A 17,355-nucleotide genomic window follows, 5' to 3' on the forward strand; every position below is an offset into this window, starting at 1 on the left:
CAGAGGTCAACCACACATTTGGACAGTTTATACCCAGAATTTGGAGCAGCTTCTCTCTATCTCTCTCCTTCTTGGAATTTCTATTCCCACTTTCTAGCAACTATTGTTATCTCAAATTTTGTCCTCTGGTTATTCGGGGGCAATAAAACTTTTTTTTTTCCAAAAAGAATTTTACTTGCCCACAGAGCACAAACTGAGACCTCCTTGAGCTAAACTAATGAGCTGGGAATTCACCAGTGATATTCTTGTCTTCCACATATTGACTCCTGTCCAGGGTCTGCCTGCTCTGAATGCTCCCCGGGGCCTTCAGGTAGTTGTTTTTTATACTTTCCTCTGCCTCCCACCATCAGAGTTTATAGTTGTCATTGTGCTAGTGTTGGTCAGATAGGAACTCTCACCCATACTGGAAGTGGAAATCCCTATTTGTCTCATTGAAATGAACAATGCAAATGGTCCCATCTGAGAGATGGTAAAATGAGGCCAGGAAAGGAAACAAGGTCACAGTGTGTTTCTAGAAGAGCAATCAGCTATGATATAAAAAAGCGGGGGTTGAGGTTTTTCAGGGTAGAATCCTACAATAGACTGGCTTGTATGCAAAGCTTGTTTTCCTTGTTATTAATTGGGGATAATATTAGTATGTAGCCATTTTTCATGAAGTGCTCATTAGGATCAGCACTAAGCCCCTTATACATACTATCTCTTTTAATCCTCAAGAAAACTTGATGAGATTGAATTACTTTTACTGGGAAATTTTTCAGAGGAAGGGACTGAGGTTTAATGAGGCTGAGCCCAAGGTGACACAATTGTTTACATGATTAATCAATAATCATAATGGCTCATATTTATTGAATTCAAATTTATTGAATTATTATCAAGTTGCGGATGATGTGCTAGGTACCCTCTAGGGTTTATCTCACTTATTCCTCCCTACAACTCTAAGATGTAAATACTAGTATTATCACTCCATGTTTTTGTAACAGGGAAGAGTCGATTTTGACTCTTCCATGCAAGATCTCTTTAGCTGCTTTTGTTATCATAATGCTACATAATGGCCTGCTTCAGAGAATCCTGCCCCTCTGCCTGTTAAATTAAAATGCTTTTGTTCAGAACCCTGTCTACCTGTAGATGGTAGGAAGGAAAAAATTAACACATCTTCTTGCCTGAAGCTTGCCCTTCTGGGAGATACTTACAAGATTAAACGGCCTCTTTACTTTGTTTCCTCACCTCCCTGCCATCTCTGATACATAAAAGTACCTGGCATCCAGACCGGGACAAGTTGGTTATTTTGAGTCGTTAGTCTGCCATCTTCTTGGTCAGGCTTTCGGAATAAAGCCTTATTTATTCATTGCCTCAATACCTCGCCTCTTGGATTCGCTGGCCTGTCCTGCCATGAGCAGAGTGAGCTTGGACTCGGTATCATTTTCAGAGGGAGAAATGGTGGCAAGGAGAGGCTAAGTAACTTGCAAATACCAAGTAATTGGGGATTTGAACCCAGCAGACTGGCTCCAAACCCAACTGCTTAATTGCTATGCCCCAGTGCCTTCTTGTTATGATGCAACATCCGAGAAAGCCTATCACCTTATAGGTCCTCAAAGAGGCAAGCCTTGTTCCTCTTAGTAAATACTGGATTGGGTCTAAAGGAATCCACAAAGCCGTGAGCTTCTTTGGCATACACACACACGTGGTATGCACATAGCTATGGGTTTAAATCAAGACCAGAACCCACTTCCATCAATTCATCAGGCAACCCCAGCCTAACGTGCAAATGAGGAAATCCTCCTTAGCAGGAATAAGCTGCAGAGGTTCCCCCATCCTGATTTTCACTTCACGTTTTGGATGCTACAGGCTGGGCGAGCAGAGATACCAGGCGCTGGCCCAGGGGAGCTGCCCTGCATCTGAGCGCTACCATGAATCACTTCCAGACCATCCTGACTCAGGTCCGGATGTTGCTCTCTAGCCATCGGCCGAGCCAAGTGCAGGCGCTTCTGGATAACCTGCTGGCAGAAGAGCTCCTCTCCAGGGAGTACCACTATGCCCTGCTCCATGAGTCTGATGGTGAGGCTCTGGCCAGGAAGATCTCCTTGACCCTGCTGGAGAAAGGAGACCCAGACTTGGCCCTCTTGGGGTGGATCTGGAGTGGGCTGCAGGCCCCCACAGCCGAGAGGGACCCCAGCTACAAGGACCCTGCTGGTAAGTTGCCATCCATCCCTTTTTTCTCATGAAGCCATGCCTGGCTGTCAGCAGCTCCGGGCTTTTCCTTCTAATCTCTGAAAGGGAGATCCTCATGTTCGCCTCTGTCCCAAGCTGAGAAGGCAGAGTGGACAGGAATCAGGGTCTCTGGTTGAGCTGACAGGAGCAGCAAGTGCTTAGAGAGCTCAGGCTGGGATGCCGAGAGCATGGGCAGAACAGCATGCTTCCCACTCTGCTTAAAAGTAAACCGTCCCGGAGGCACGCAGCCAAATGCCCACTGGGTGCACTCTCTGAGCTGCCTGGGTACCTTAGGCGTGTGCAAGGCACTGGTGAAGGGCACAGATGGACAAAGCAGCCACTGCCTGCAAGTGGGCAAGACAGATGCCGGCACAATCAGTGTATCTCAAAGCTGAAGACATAGGTTGCCACAGAGAGGAAGGGCTGAAGAGCTGGAGAGCAGAGATGACTCTGTGTGCACATGTGCGTGTGAGCGTGTGTGTGAGCACGGGTGCAGGTTTGTGTGGGCGTGTGTGTGTGCATGTGCATGCACGTGCCTGTGTGTGCATCCGGGTCATGGAGAGAGAGGGAAGCTGAAAGACAGGGAGGGAGAGAAAGGGAAGAAGGGACAGGAGAGAAAGAGAAGGAAGTAGACAGAAGGACGGAAGAAGGGAGGAAGGATGGGCGGAAAGGAGAGAGATGGAGGAACAAAGAGAAAGAGAGAAGGAGAGAGGGAGACAGAAGAGGAACCAGGTTGGAGGGAGAGAGTGTCTTGTTTTTAAAGGGTACTGCTGATTCCTGATGCATCTTAAAGCGGGAAAAAAAGCCTATGCCATACCATTCCCACTCTCATCCTTAGCTCCTCAAACATTTTTGGTCTTCCTTCCCACTTGCAAGAAGCTTCTCACTTTGTTGCAAACAACAGTCTTCTTAATTTTTAGTTTTGGACATGCCACGCAGCTTGCGGGGTCTTAGTTCCCCCAACCTGGTGTGTTAAAGCCAGGCCGCCCCCCAACCAGGCCGTGGAAGCCTGGAGTCCTAACCACTGGACCACCAGGGAATTCCCACTAAACATTCTTCCTAGACACCTACTTTTCAGCCTCCTTTACATAAACCTGTGCTTTCCCAATTTTATGAGCTGGTGTCATAACTTCTAGTCCTTGGTCCTTTTAAAGTTTTGGAGTAACTTGAAACTTGATATAATCACAATTCACATTTTACTGAGTATTTAGTTGCTTGCCAGGCACACCTAAGCCAGCAGGTTTTCTCACATCCACCCTAACCCTTTAATGATCTCCAGCCTTATATTACACAGGGAGAAAAGACAGAGATTGCCCAGAGGTGACCAACTCCGGTCCCCAAGCAGGAAGTGTTGAGGCTGAAACACTTTTGACTCAGTCTGGTCTTAAGGGCTAAACAGCCTCTTGAGGATTTTGCCATGGGCTCCAGGGCAGTGTAGGCATTTCTCCAACTCTTCTGCCAAGATATGTGTTTACAAGGGGTGGGTTGTCTTCCTGGGTGAATTCTCACCCCAATCATCTCTGTCTATTCCTCAGACACATCTTTTACTCTCCCCCTCCTAAAAGATCCCAGGGCGGCTGGGACATTTCTGTCACCTGAATAACTTCCCTGATTTCTTAATGGGAGTGCAAGCCACCTATGGGGTCTTTTTAAGAACTTTTAAATTTTATATTGGAGTATAGTTGCTTTACAATATTGTGTTGGCTTCAGGCATACAGCAAAGTGACTTGGGGATACATATACATGTAAGGGGATGACAGAGGATGAGATGGCTGGATGGCATCACCAACTTGATGGACAAAGAGTCTGGGTAGACTCTGGGAGTTGGTGATGGACAGGGAGGCCTGGCGTGCTGCGATTCATGGGGTTGCAGAATCGGACACAACTGAGCGACTGAACTGAACTGAACTGAACTCTTTCTTCAGATTTCTTTCCCACTTAAGTTGTTACATAATATTGAGCAGAGTTCCCTGTGGCATACAGTAGGTCCTTGTAGGTTGTTCTTGTTGTTGCTAAGTCATGTCTGACTCTTTGCGTCCCCTTGAACTGCAGCACACCAGGCTCCGCTGTCCTCCACTATCTCCTGGAATCTGCACAAATCCTTGTCCATTGAGTCAGTGATGCTATCTAACGGTTATCTCATCCTCTGCCGCCCTCTTCTCCTTTTGCTTCAATCTTTTCCAGCATCAGGGTCTTTTCCAAAGAGTCGGCTCTTTGTATCAGGGTGCCAAAGTATTGGAGCTTCAGCTTCATCAGCGTCCTTCCAAGGAATATTCAGTGTTGATTTCCTTGTCTGTTATCTATTTTAAATACAGCAGTGTGTACATTTCACTCCTAAAGATGCTACCAGAAAACTACTAGAGCTCATCAATGAATTTGGCAAAGTTGCAGGTTACAGAATTAACACACAGAAACCTGTTGCATGTCTCTACAATGAAAGATCAGAAAGAGAAATGAAAGGAACAGTCCTATTTACCATCACATGAAAATGAATAAAATACCCGGGAATAAACCTATGGAAGGAGGCAAGAGACCTGTACTCTGAAAACTGTAAGATGTAGATGAAAGAAACTGAACGGAACACACATAGGCTATGCAGTCTTGATGTAGGTGCAGATGCCAACTTCTGTGGATGTCAAGGCCTTCCTCTCTCCTTGACACACCCCCTGAAAACGGCAGCCTCCTCCACTCCGCTGGCTGCCCACACCTTTGCCCCTCCCTCTCGCTTCGAGGGCTGGTTCCTGTTATTAAACTCCGTTTCCTCCCAGGGGGTGTAATATATTTATTTCTGATGCCGTGTGACTCTAGAAAGGGAACTGAGCTCTGTGCGGTCTTCAGGAGGCTGGGAGACAAGGAAGGATAAATTGCTTCCTTGCCATGTTGCTCCCCCTCCACCCTCTTCCAGGCCAGCTCCTCCCAGGCCTGTGAGACTCCAGCTGCAAGGACTATGGGCAGGGATGCAGCTAGGAGCCACAGGAAGGGAGCAGTCTTCCGACGGGGACAAGGAGAACAGGGGGAGGAGAAGTGTATGGTTTGTATAAATAAAGGGCACTGACTTGACTTTCAACAGGGCTTCAGAAAAGGAAATCAGAGTGTGAAGTTTTTGTAACTCTCTACAGCCCTATCATGATCTTCACCCTCTGCTGCTCTGTACTGCTTCCTGTGTCACTCAGAGGAAAGCTAAATCCGGGCGATTCCCATGAGGCCCTTCAAGATCTGGCTTCATCCCTGCTTTGATCCCACCCTATACCCCTGCTGTCTTATCTTCTCCAGCCATGCTGATACCCTTGGGGTCCCTGGGACAGGCCAGGCACACTCCCTGCCACAGGACCTCTGCACATGCTATTGCTTCCATCTGAACACTCTTTTCTCAGATATCCTCTGGGCCAACCTCCTTGAATCCTTTAGCTCTTTGCTCAGATGTCACCTGGAGGCCTACCCTGATCATCCTATTTAAATTTGCAACTCCCCCTCCACACTCTGAGCACCACTCCCCACACTCACATGTTTACCTTCGATACTCTTTACTTTTGTATTATGTTTGTTGTTTGATTATTTATTTAGTCAAGCTGCACGGCTCGTGGGATTTTAGTTCTCCGACCAGGGGCTGAACCCAGGCCCTTGGCAATGTGAGCACAGAGTCCTAACCATTGGACCCCCAGGGAGGTTCCTTTGTTTGCTGCCTATTGTCTGACTCTCTCACTGGAAAATAAGCACCCTGTGGGGAGGGATTTATGCTTTTATCACAGATGTATCCCAAACACTTAACATAATGCCTGGATAGGTGTGCAATATGTGTCTGTTGAATATTAGACTACTGGATGGTAGGTAGATGGATGGGTGGGTGGGTGGGTAGATGGGTGCGTGGGGGTGTGGGTGGGGGCATAGGTGAATGGTTGATAGGTAGGTAGATGGATGGGATGGATGGATGGATGGATGGATGGATGGATGGATGGGTGGGTAGGGAAGTGGATAGGTGGATGGGTGATGGGAGGGTAGGTGGGTAGGTGGCTGGGTGATGAGTGGATGGGGGTGTGGGTGGGGACATAGGTGAATGGTTGATGGGTAGGTGGGTAGATGGATGGGATGGATGGATGGATGGATGGATGGATGGGTGGGTGGGTAGGGAAGTGGATAGGTGGATGGGTGATGGGAGGGTAGGTGGGTAGGTGGCTGGGTGATGAGTGGATGGGGGTGTGGGTGGGGGCATAGGTGAATGGTTGATGGGTAGATGGGTAGGTGGATGGGTGATGAGTGGTGGGTGGGTAGGTGGTTGGGTGATGGGTGGGTGGGGGCATAGGTGAATGGTTGATAGGTAGGTAGATGGATGCATGGATGAATGGATGGGTGGGTGGGTAGGGAAGTGGATAGGTGGATGGGTGATGGGATGGTAGGTGGGTAGGTGGCTGGGTGATGAGTGGATGGGGGTGTGGGTGGGGCCATAGGTGAATGGTTGATGGGTAGGTGGGTAGGTGGATGGATGGATGGTGGGTGGGTGTGTAGGTGGGAAGGATAGGCGAATGGTTGATGGGTAGGTGCATAGGTGGATGGGTGATGAGTGGGTGGGTGGGTAGGTGGCTGGGTGACGGGTGGATGGGGAGATGGATGAGTGTGTGGACGGCTCGTGTTTACCATTACTCTCACTCTACAGATGAGTACGCTGAGGCACAGGGAGGTGAGTGGTTGCCTTGATCATGGCCTGGGGAGGGGTGGCTATTAGATCTCATGGGCCCAGATCACTCGTTGCATTTTCTGGTTGGCTGCCTCTTTTGAATAACCCAAAGGGATACCGTAAGTCTACCCATAGCAGGCTGACCATCTTCAAACTGAAACCAGCCTGATGATTCAGAAGTCACCTTTGGATATGATGATAATGCTTCAGCTGCAATTGCGCAGGAAGCCCATCTTTGGGGGTTGGCTCTGCTGCACAGAACAGCATATGTCATCCAGCCCCTGGCAAGCTCGGAGGAGTCCAAAGAGTCTGGGCAGAACTCAGCTGCCTGACTGGGGACAGTGAGTGACAAGCCCCGGAGGACAGTCAGAGGCCAGAAAAGAGAGATGTAGCGTGGCAGTGACGGAAGAACTAGGCTGGAAGCCGAACAGCTCTAGGTCTGCGGCCATGCCCTGCTGCTTACAAATTGTGTAACCTCGGCCACGTGTCTGAACCACTCTGACTGTCAGTTTTTCATCACTAAAAAGGGAGTGATGATATAAACCTCCCAGGGTCATAGCAAGGGTTCAATGAGATGGTAGCTGAGAAACCATCCCAGGAAGTGCTTGGCATCAGACAGATAACCCTAGGAATGTCAGACACATACATATTGTGCTGCTCAGTCACTCATGCATGCATGCTTAGTCGCTTCAGTTGTGTCGGACTCTTTGCGACCCCGTGGACCCACAAGAGCCCACCAGGCTCCTCTATACTGGAGGAACTGTCCCAAGCAAGAATACTGGAGTGGGTTGCCACTTCCTTCTGCAGGGGATCTTCCTGACCCAGGGATTGAACCTGCGTCTCTTACATCTCCTGCATTGGACGGGGGGAGGATAAACCAGGGAATTGAGTCTGCAGTCTCACTGGGGGCTCCATATCACATCTAGACACCTACAACAGACAGTGCTGAGTGTGGCCGCTATGTGCATCTGAGAGTTAATGTGACTCCCATCCTCAAGCTGGCACATTGGTTAAGCACATAGGCTATGGCCTCAGACAGCGTCGGTGCCAGCTGTGACTCCCTGATTCCAAAGGCTAGGATGCCAGTCCCTTCCTGGGATCCCTCGGTTTCCATATCTGTAAAATGGAGGCGATACTAGCATCCGGAGTGGCTATTCCGAGAATTCAATGACATCATCCAAAACACACACATTCCTGCCAGGAGGAAAGCTCCTTCTGACTTGGCAGCCTCCAGGGTGGCATTCAGGGCAACCACAGATTCAAAGTGAATGGAAGGATGACCGGTGGCAAGGTCAGACCCAGCCGGCCTCAGGTTTGTGGATGGAGGCACAGCTGTGCTCTCAGGGCGAGCCTTCTCAGAGGCTGCGGGACACCCCCGCCATGGCTTTACATATTACTGTTTCCTTTGGCTTTCCCTCATTGTTTTGTCGCTCTGTGTTTTCACAATGTGGTAGTTTTGCCCATGAGAACCCTGTTCTAGGAAACACAGAAAAAAGACTCCTAGGATGTTGCCTGATTTATTGGAAAGGGAGGGACATACCCCAGACTGCTAAGTTCTTCCTGCCACTTCCTTCCCCATCTGGTCCTTAGGATGAGAGCTGCCTGAGCCAAGACCCAGAGAGGGGGAAGGCTGCACTCTCCCTTCCTTCTCCCCCTCTTCCCTCCCCAAACTCGTTCCTGCTCTGATCCCTGAGAAGCAAGTCTCCTCTGACACCTGGAAGGAGAGGTGTTGGCAAGGACCACTTGCTTTTCACCTTGAGTGGCTTCCCAGCCAGCCAGACTTACTTCACCTTCACCCACATGAGCTGCAGAAGTAGAAACACCTGCAACCGGAAGTTGGCAAGTCCCCATGGGTTTTCCCGGGGTTGACCAGGGGCCTGTTCTACACTCGGCTCGGCTCCCAGTCTGGCGCCTGACTCAGCCAGGGACGGTTTCTGTTCTTTGTTGTTACCTTGAGCAGCTCACCTGTGTCCTTACTTACCATTATTGGTCTCTCCAGCCGCCTTTTCTCAAACTTACCTGGTCTACCCAACCGCCTACTGTGCGGGCTTAGTCGCTTCAGTCGTGTCTGACTCTTTGTGACCCCACGGACTGTAGCCCACCAGGCTCCTCTGTCCATGGGATTCTCCAGGCAAGAATACTGGAGTGGGTTGCCATGCCCTCCCCCCGGGAGTCTTCCCGACCCAGGGGCCAAACCTTCATGTCCTACATCTCCTGCATTGGCAGGTGGGTTCCTTACCACTAGTGCTACCCAGGAAGCTCCAACCATGCTAATATTTACTAATCAATTCATCAACTTACAACTACTATCTAATTCTATTGACTTATCAATATTTCTTTTCTCTGACTGCCCATATATTTATGTATCGGCTTATCCACCCACCTTCCTACCAACCAATGCACTATTTACCCACGAACAGGTCTATGTTCTCAGATAACTTCCGACCTGCCTAATTTGCCTTGATGTTGTTCAGTCGCTAAGTTGTGTCCAGCTCTTTGTGACCCATGAACTGCAGCATGCCAGGCTTCTCTGTGCTTCACTACCTCCCCGAGTTTGCTCAAACTCATGTCCATCGAGTCGGTGATGCCACCCAACCATCTCATCCTCTGTCGTCCCCTTCTCCTCTTACCTTCAGTCTTCCCCAGCATCAGGGTCTTTTCTAACAAGTTGGTTCTTTGTATTAGGTGGCCAAAGGATTGGAGCTTCAGCTTCAACATCAGTCCTTGCAATGAATATGCAGAGTTGATTTCCTTTAGGATGGACTGATTTGATCTCCTAATTTGCCTACATATTAGTTTTTTTTCCTCTCTACTCCCCCACGTCTTGTCTGATCTCTCTTCCTTGCTTTCTCACATCCTTACTTCCCTCTCCCTTAAGCATTTATTTAGCATCTGCTAGAAATGAGACAGGTCACCAACAAGGGTAAGAAAATATACAACCTAGTACAGAAGGACCCTCCATCCATTTAGAGGTTGTCTGCCTTAATCAAATTCAAACGCCAACCATTCACTCAACCGATCTTGGCATCTTGTGTCATTTCAATAAGAAAGTCAGACACATTAAGACAGATGTTAAGGACTTTATGACCTCGTCAGAGGCAGCAGGGGGCCATACTCATGAAATAGGAAGTTCATGATGTATTGCCAAATCCATGGCTGCAAGTTTGCTAAAAAGAGGAAAGCAGAAGGTTGTTGTTAGCTGGAAGGGTGATGACGGTGGGCCTTGAAGGATGACTTAAATGCAGTCCAACAGGAGGAGGCAGGAAAGTGGTCCTATGGGGAGGGGGTGGGGGATGCTGGTTGAGCAGAGATAAGCAGGTAGGGCTGAGCAAGGTCTGTTTGGAGAGATTGCCGCAGGGGATGGCAAGCTCTCTGGGATGCTAATCCTACCTGCAAGATTAAGACCCCTCATCTCCTCTCCTCTGTGCTTGGCTGGGGACCCCAGACTGGTGGTACCTTGAAGATGCTTCTGCCTGTAGCTTTGTCATGCTGAATTTTGACTTGAGACAAAGAAATTCAGGTGCCCAGGGCAGGTACTGAGAGGGCTCCCCCAGTCAGGAGGCAATTGATTTCATCCTGGGCTCAAGAGAATGAATGGTCACCGGCTCTAGGGGAGTTTTGAAGAGGAGCTTCAGCAGGCATGCTGGATGCTCTAATAGGGAGAGACCCTAGTGCCGGCTTAACTCTTTGGCCCCCTCCTAGGCCTGTCCACTCAGGCCTGGAGGCTTGTCACTTCACCTCAGCGCCCCATCTCCTCGTCTCCACTGCCTTTGCTAGAATTCGGACGCCCCTCGGCACCTGGTGAGGCTCCAGATGCCTGTGTGGACACAGGCGTGATCAGAGTCGGGTCTTACAGAGCATGGGTCTGGGGTGGGGGCGGGTAAAGGAGGATACGGAGAGACCAGGTAGCAGGTAGTCCAGGTGAGAAATGACAGCATCCAAACAGGCGCACCCCAGGCCCGGGGGGACTCTCGTTCCAAGCTTGGCTCGGCCACGAAGCTGGTTCCGAGCTGCCGTGGCCACGGCCGTCAGAGCTGGCTCCCTCTGAGGACAGAAGGTGTCCTCGTGGAATGGCCAGGTGTGCCAAGTCATAGGAAGTTGAGACTTCTTGAGATTTCTAATGCTCATCGTGTCTGTTTTATTAGCCTGACAGAACAAGACTGTTTCACATTGACTCTCAGCAGTCTCACATGTTTTCCTACTTCCCCTCCTGGGACTTCTGAAAGCAGACTGCCTCGAAAATAATCACCATACAAATATAGGCATCATTGCCCTCGCTTCACACACGGAGAAACCGAGGCCCACACGACGGAAGTGAGGGGTCCGAGGTGACCCATCTGCTAGTAACCGTGGGGGCTGGACCACAGGGGTGCAAATTCCCAATTCAGTGTTCTTTCCACAAAAATGCTTGAGGCACTGAAGTCACTGTTTCCAAAACGTCATTCATTTCAGTACCAACCTCATGATTGTTCTGTGCCCTCCATGCTACCGCTGGGCTTCCCAGGTGGTGCTAGTGGTGAAGAGTTCTCCACCTGCCAATGTGCAGAAGACATAAGCGATGCAAGTTTGATCCCTGGGTTGGGAAGATCCCCTGGAGGAGGGCATGGCAACACACTCCAGTATTCTTGCCTGGAGAATCCCATGGACAGAGGAACCTGGGGGGCTACAGTCCATGGGGTCGCACAGAGTCGGACACGACTGAAGCGACTTAGCACACACGCACACTACTATTAGCTTGACAGGTTTGGGTTTTTTGGTTTTTTCCAAACTACTCACATTTTTCATTCAATTTTATTTCCCAAGGAAAGTTTATATCCAACATAAATGAAAACGAATGCCACACACAGAAGGTAACTATGAAACAGGACGGCAGAGTACTGTCATTGCATTCTGGCCAGACACTGCTGTCTACTGACAGCTTGCAGCTGGGGGCTGCTCTCTGAGATGGGTTGATGATGCATTAGAAGAGGCGTTAAAAGTTCATTAGCCCCCAAACTGAGACTTTCTTCTGGAGGCTTCCAGAAGCCTGGGCAGAACCTTGAAAAGACACTAACTTTCTCCTGTGATAGTCGCTCTGCTGCATATATCTGATACCCCAAACTATGTGCATCTAAATATATCATATTTGGGGTAACACTTTCTAATAAGTAATTTATATTTTAATCCAATGTCTTGGAATAAGAATGTTGAGTGGATGATTCTTTTTCTGGGGAAATTCAGGGCAGTTTGGTGTGTGGGTGGGATGGGGGATGGCAATTGAATCCAGAGAGCCTGCAGAACTCAGCAGAGGCTTTCAGCTTGTCTTGAGGCATCTGTGAGGCTCTGGCCCTAGTCCCACCCTACAGAAGATGGCATATATTGGCAACTGGCACCAGCGTGATTCCACTGTGGTCAACACTGTTTCAGAATGACAGTGTGTTGAAGACCCTCCAACAGTCAACTCACTATCTTTCCTGGTCATCACCCCATTTGGTCCACAACAGGGAACCGAAATTAACATCAGGCAAAAGGAGTGTTTAAGGGAGCGTGGGCAAATTAGAGCACGCCTAGTGAGAGAAATCTGGCAGCTCAGATCACCTGGTAAGGAGAGAATTTTCTGCTGGTCCCTTACTTGCTTCTTTTGCATGTTTGCTTAGTCTTGGCGGGCTCCTAACCTGGTACAGGGAGACTGGCCAGAGATGAGGCTGCCTGCTCCTGAGTTGGGCACCTGAAGACATCGCTGGGCAGGCTGGGGGCACCAGGAGGGGCTGCCAGAGTCTGGAAGTTGCTGCCTCCCTGCGTTTCCCACACCATGCGTTGCCTGGCTCCACGCCCTGCCGGGTCCTACCTGCCAGAGCCCCAAGGTAAAAAGGCGTGTGGGGGATGTTGGGGCTGAGAATGCTTCTTAATTTAGAGTGATGTCCCGCCATCCCAAATAAACGGAGACACGGCTCTGAACTGGGGGGTGAGGATGGCGGGAGGGGGTCTTTGGCCTGCTGGGGCTTTTGGAAGAAGTGAGGTGGTTTGCCACTTCCTTCCACTGAGGGACCTGCAGTTTCACTCAGGTGTCTGGAATGTAGAGGACTTGATCAGCCTGAAGGGTACTAGAGGGCTGACTTCCAGGGGGCGTGTCGTCAGCTCTCAGGGTTGGTGGCCGGGCTCTGCCAACCGCAAGGTCCTCTCTCTGCCAGGTAAACACTGAAGCGTGCCCTTGAACGGTGGAACCCCTGCCAGACCCACCCCATCCCCAGGACGCAGGGACGCCAAAGCCAGTGTCAGCCCATTAGTCTAGACGTTGAGCCTGGTGGGCAGTATCCAGGTACCTGGACCAATGCTACCCTCTCTCTCATTTCCAGCTGGTGCTTTGTGGAATAAGTGGGGGACAGGGGACAGATGCTGAGAGATAACAGAGTACAGACATCTGGTATCAGCTCTGAAAGCAGCCCGCAGGTTTGAACCCCAGCTGCGCTGCCTGGCTGGCTGTCAAGTGACACAGGGTCCCCAGACTATACTGAGTCTGAGCTGTTTCCTGAGCTGTTAAATGGGATTGGGGGAAACTTTTATTCCAAGACCAAGGTGAGCAATCCAAGGTTCTAGCAAGCGCCCGGTGCATTTTAAGATCTGAAGATCCACACAGGAACCCAATAGTATTGGTGTTGCCTTTGTTGTATGGTTGAGAGTGTGAGACACCTGGTCAGATGCTGAAATAAATGCTCAGCTTCCTCCAAACTTGCAGGCTGATAACATTTGCCGGCTCTGAAGGTAGCAGCGGGAGCTTGGGCAGGGGAAGTTTTCTAAGGAGAGAGAGAGGTCAGAAGTCACCTTGAAGGCTCCCCCCTCAATTCCAGATAAGGAAATCCAAGCCTGGGAAGGGAAGTGACCTCTCCAAGGCCTCAGGGTGGATGGAGCAGGGGTGCAGGACCTGTGGAAGAAGAAGGGAGGGAAGAAAGCTGTCAGGAGGTGTGTGGTGGTGGGAGGCGGGGAGGGGGGGAATCAAGGTTGCCCGGGGTGAATTTCCCTGATGAATTTCCTCTGCCTTCCAGGGCAGCAGGCTTCTCTCCGGAGTGAGAGTCTGGGCTAGCAAGTCCTGGGTGCCTGCAGGGATGGCTTGTCAGTTTCAAGGTGGGGCTGAAGTAGAGAGAAATGGAGGGCCAGCTTCCTCCTAACCAGGGCTTGTGTTTCAAATGCCTAACTCGCCAAAGCAAGCACTGGCTATTTTTAGGGGCTGATTGGAGCTCTGGTGGGTGGCTGGACTAGGGCTTCTGAGAAAGCACGTGGTTGGTGCAGCAAGGAGCCACTTGGGTGTCTGCTTACTCCCCAGCTTCGGTGGCTCAAGCCCCGTGGTGCAGAGAGAAAGTGAAAGAGAAAAAAGGCAGCCACGGGGGGCGGGGGAGGGTGGCCCGAAGGGGTGGAGGGGAGGTGGCCCGGCACTGCCCATCCCCGCCCTTGCTCAACCCCAGAGCTGGCAGGAGGGAGAAGCAGAAGGCAGCGCGCGCAGGAGTTCTGGGGAACGGCGGCAGGTAACCCAAGGCCCCTCTGCGGCCCCCGAGGTGGGGCTGGGAATAAGAGTTCAGAGACTGGTAGCTACTTGCCCGAGGTCACACAGCAAGGCTGGAAGCCGGGGGACGGTAAATGTGCAGAGTGCACACCCAGAAAACCCCTCGTCTCCGGCATCCCTGGAAGGATTCTACGCAGGAAATGGGAGTGGAGACCCTGGAGCTGGGCTGCTTTGCCCAGCGCACCGGGGCCGAGGAACCGCGGCAGGGAGAGCCGGTGGGAAGGGGAGCGTCTGCAGAGACACGGGGACGGAGAAGAGGCGCTCAGAGCAGGCTAGCGCGCGCGGCCAGACGCTGGGTAGCCGCACTGGCTGAGCGTCCTGGAATCCGAAGATGCGCGCGGGGGCACGGGAGGGAATCACAGGCTTCCCTTCCACCCGGAGACCTAGGACCCGGGCGGCACTTGTTTGAGCCTCAGTTTCCCTCTTGAGTCACGTTCCCGCTCTGACTCTGGAATCTGGGTACCCGGCCCTCTTAGTGGGGTCCCCAGTGCTAGAGGGGCGGGGGTCTATGAGGAGACCTTTAACCAGCGGCTTGGAGGGATCCTCACTTCTCTTTTAGCATCTTCGGGGGCAGGGGCATTCCCGGACTGTGCTTGACCGTTGGCATCTCTATGGCAAGTTGGGGTCCTAAGCCACGTCCTCTAAGGAGAGAAACTAAGGGCCCCCAGGAGAGGGGTTGGGGTGGGGCTCCCCGGGGTCCAGAACATCAGAATTGGAGCCACCACGCCTAGCTCTGTCTGGGACCCTTAATGCCCGCGGTTTTCCCTTGAGTCCTGCAGCCTCTCTCTCCACCCTAGGTGACACACGGGAGGCAATGGAAGTGCCCCACCTCCCGCTGCAGCCGGGTATTCCTAAATCTGGCAGGACGTCTTACACTGATAGGCCTCCCCGCTCTCCCCGCCCCGCTCCCCCCAAAGAAATGCCATTCCCAGCCAGCCAGAAGGCTAAAGAAATGAGTGCTTGTTGCTTGAGGGCCGGTGGAGATGAAGGAGGAGAAGATGAGACCCCAGCAAACCACTTTCTAAATCCCAGTCTGCCTTAGGCAAGGACCTGGTCTCCAAGGTCCCAGAATATGGAGGGAAGGGTCCTAAAGACAACTGAGCCAGAGGTTCCGAGGCTTCCCACACGTGGGAATCACCCGCGGGAGGAGGGTGGAGGGGGGTGGGGGCAGCTGTTTAGAGGGAGGGGTCCCAGGCCACGCCCCCAGACCCCATTGGCTGGGTCTGCCCTGGGGCTCCCAATAATAGCAGGTTAACCGGCTATGGTTGTGTGTGTGTGTGTGTGTGTGTGTGTGTGTGTGTGTGTGGTGTGTTTTTCCTGTCTCAGGGGCCCAGTGGTGTGTGTGTGTGTGTGTGGTGTGTTTTTCCTGTCTCAGGGGCCCAGTGGTGTGTGTGTGTGTGTGTGATGTGTGTTTTTCCTATCTCAGGGGCCCAGTGGTCATACATACGTTGAAAGGCACTGATGTGGTCCAACTGCTGTGCCTTCTCCATGTTACAAACCTCTAGGGACTTCCCTAGGAGTTTTGTCAAAGACCCCGTGGCCAGGTTGTTAGCAGACTCAGAATTTGAATCCAGGTCCCCTGAGAGCCCATCCAGTACCTGGGCAAAGGCATGAGCCTCCACAAATGCAGGGTGGGGCCTGGATAGTCAGAGGGAGGCTTGTTGATACAGCAAAGTCTGATGGCAGGGACCTGGCATCTAGTACGTTGTGAAGAGTAGAATCAGAAAGTTAGCACAGGTGCCCTGCTCCAAGGCCAGGGGTCAGTCTTGGGTGATCAGGGGAGGGAGGGTGGTCTGAGGAAGAGGGTGAAGTTCACAGACTTGGATTTCAGACTTGGCATCAGTCCCCCTGGGTAAGTGACTTCCCCTTCCAAGAAGCATCTACAAGATTGATAAGATATGAGTGCTTTCCTGATGATTTCCTGCCTTGCACAAGAGCACTTTGAATACACACGTGCCAGGTGTAACCCTCACAGATTCTAGCGGGATTATATAGAGAGATCTGAGAGGTCATGGGCTTACGCCCCCCGTGTCCCCACAGGCTTTGACACATATGTGGTCCGTTGTTTAGTCACTGAGTCACGTCTGACTCTTTGTGACCCCATGGACTGTAGCCCATCAGGCTCCTCTGTCCATGGGATTTCCCAGTCAAGAATGCTGGAGTGGGTTGCCATTTCCTTCTCCAGGGATCTTCCCAGCTTAGGGATCAAACCTGCGTCTCCTGTATTGGCAGGCAGATTCTTTACCGCTGAACCACCAGGGAATCCGCAGGTGATCCATGGCCCAAAGATAGTTCTCAAGAGAGATCTTGACTGACACTGGTTCTCATAGGAAAGACATCAGTGCTTTTCCGTTTCTTTTTTAATCCTCCTGTTTTGTGAGTAGGCACGTTGCTGTGCTCGGCTTAGTTGTTCAGTCATGTCTGATTCTTTGTGACCCCATGGACTGTAGCCCGCCAGGCTCCTCTATCCATGGGATTCTCCAGGCAAGAATACTGGAGTGGGTTGCCATGTCCTCCTCCAGGGGATCTTCCCAACCCAGGGACTGAACCCAGGTCTCCCGCATTGCAGGCAGATTCTTCACTGTCTGAGCCAGCAGGAAAGCCTGAGTAGGTATGTTAGCAGCAGTCTAACACTAATGTTTCTTTTTAACAAAGTGGAAGGGCAGCTGACATTAATTTGATAGCATTTTGTTTTCAATGGCAAGTGAGAAAGTGGTTTTGCTTTTTTTTTTTTTTTCATGCAAGGTAGCGATAGAAAGTTTTCTTCTTTTTTAAACATAAAATTTACCAAGAAAATCATTTTGAAGTGTACAATTCAATGGCATAACGTATGTTCATAATGTTGTGCCGCCATCACCACCATCCGTCTCCCAAACTTTTTCATGGTCCAAACTGAAACTCTGTCCCCATTAAGCACTAACTCCCCATTCTCCCCTTG

General features: G+C 51.0%; 1 protein-coding gene across 6 annotated transcripts in view; it reads left to right on the forward strand.

Annotated features, from left to right (window-relative positions):
• The first annotated feature begins 1,645 nt into the window (after positions 1-1,645).
• Positions 1,646-17,355, forward strand: part of CIITA (class II major histocompatibility complex transactivator) — a 56,518-nt gene continuing 40,808 nt past the window's right edge. Inside the window, exons 1-2 of one of the 6 annotated variants that reach the window (XM_070460726.1) lie at positions 12,524-12,723; positions 13,051-13,178. Coding sequence is in view for 4 of the 6 variants with exons in the window: in XM_070460724.1 (XP_070316825.1) it covers positions 1,908-2,190 (283 nt within the window). In the remaining 2 variants the exon portion in view is untranslated. Of the gene's footprint in view, positions 2,191-12,522; positions 12,724-13,050; positions 13,179-14,304; positions 14,380-17,355 lie in introns of those variants that run through there. The other 5 variants (XM_070460724.1, XM_070460723.1, XM_070460727.1 and 2 more) reach the window with 5 other exon arrangements.

The sequence above is a fragment of the Odocoileus virginianus genome, chromosome 33, assembly GCF_023699985.2.
Source record: "Odocoileus virginianus isolate 20LAN1187 ecotype Illinois chromosome 33, Ovbor_1.2, whole genome shotgun sequence".
In the NCBI taxonomy this organism is placed as follows: domain Eukaryota; kingdom Metazoa; phylum Chordata; class Mammalia; order Artiodactyla; family Cervidae; genus Odocoileus; species Odocoileus virginianus.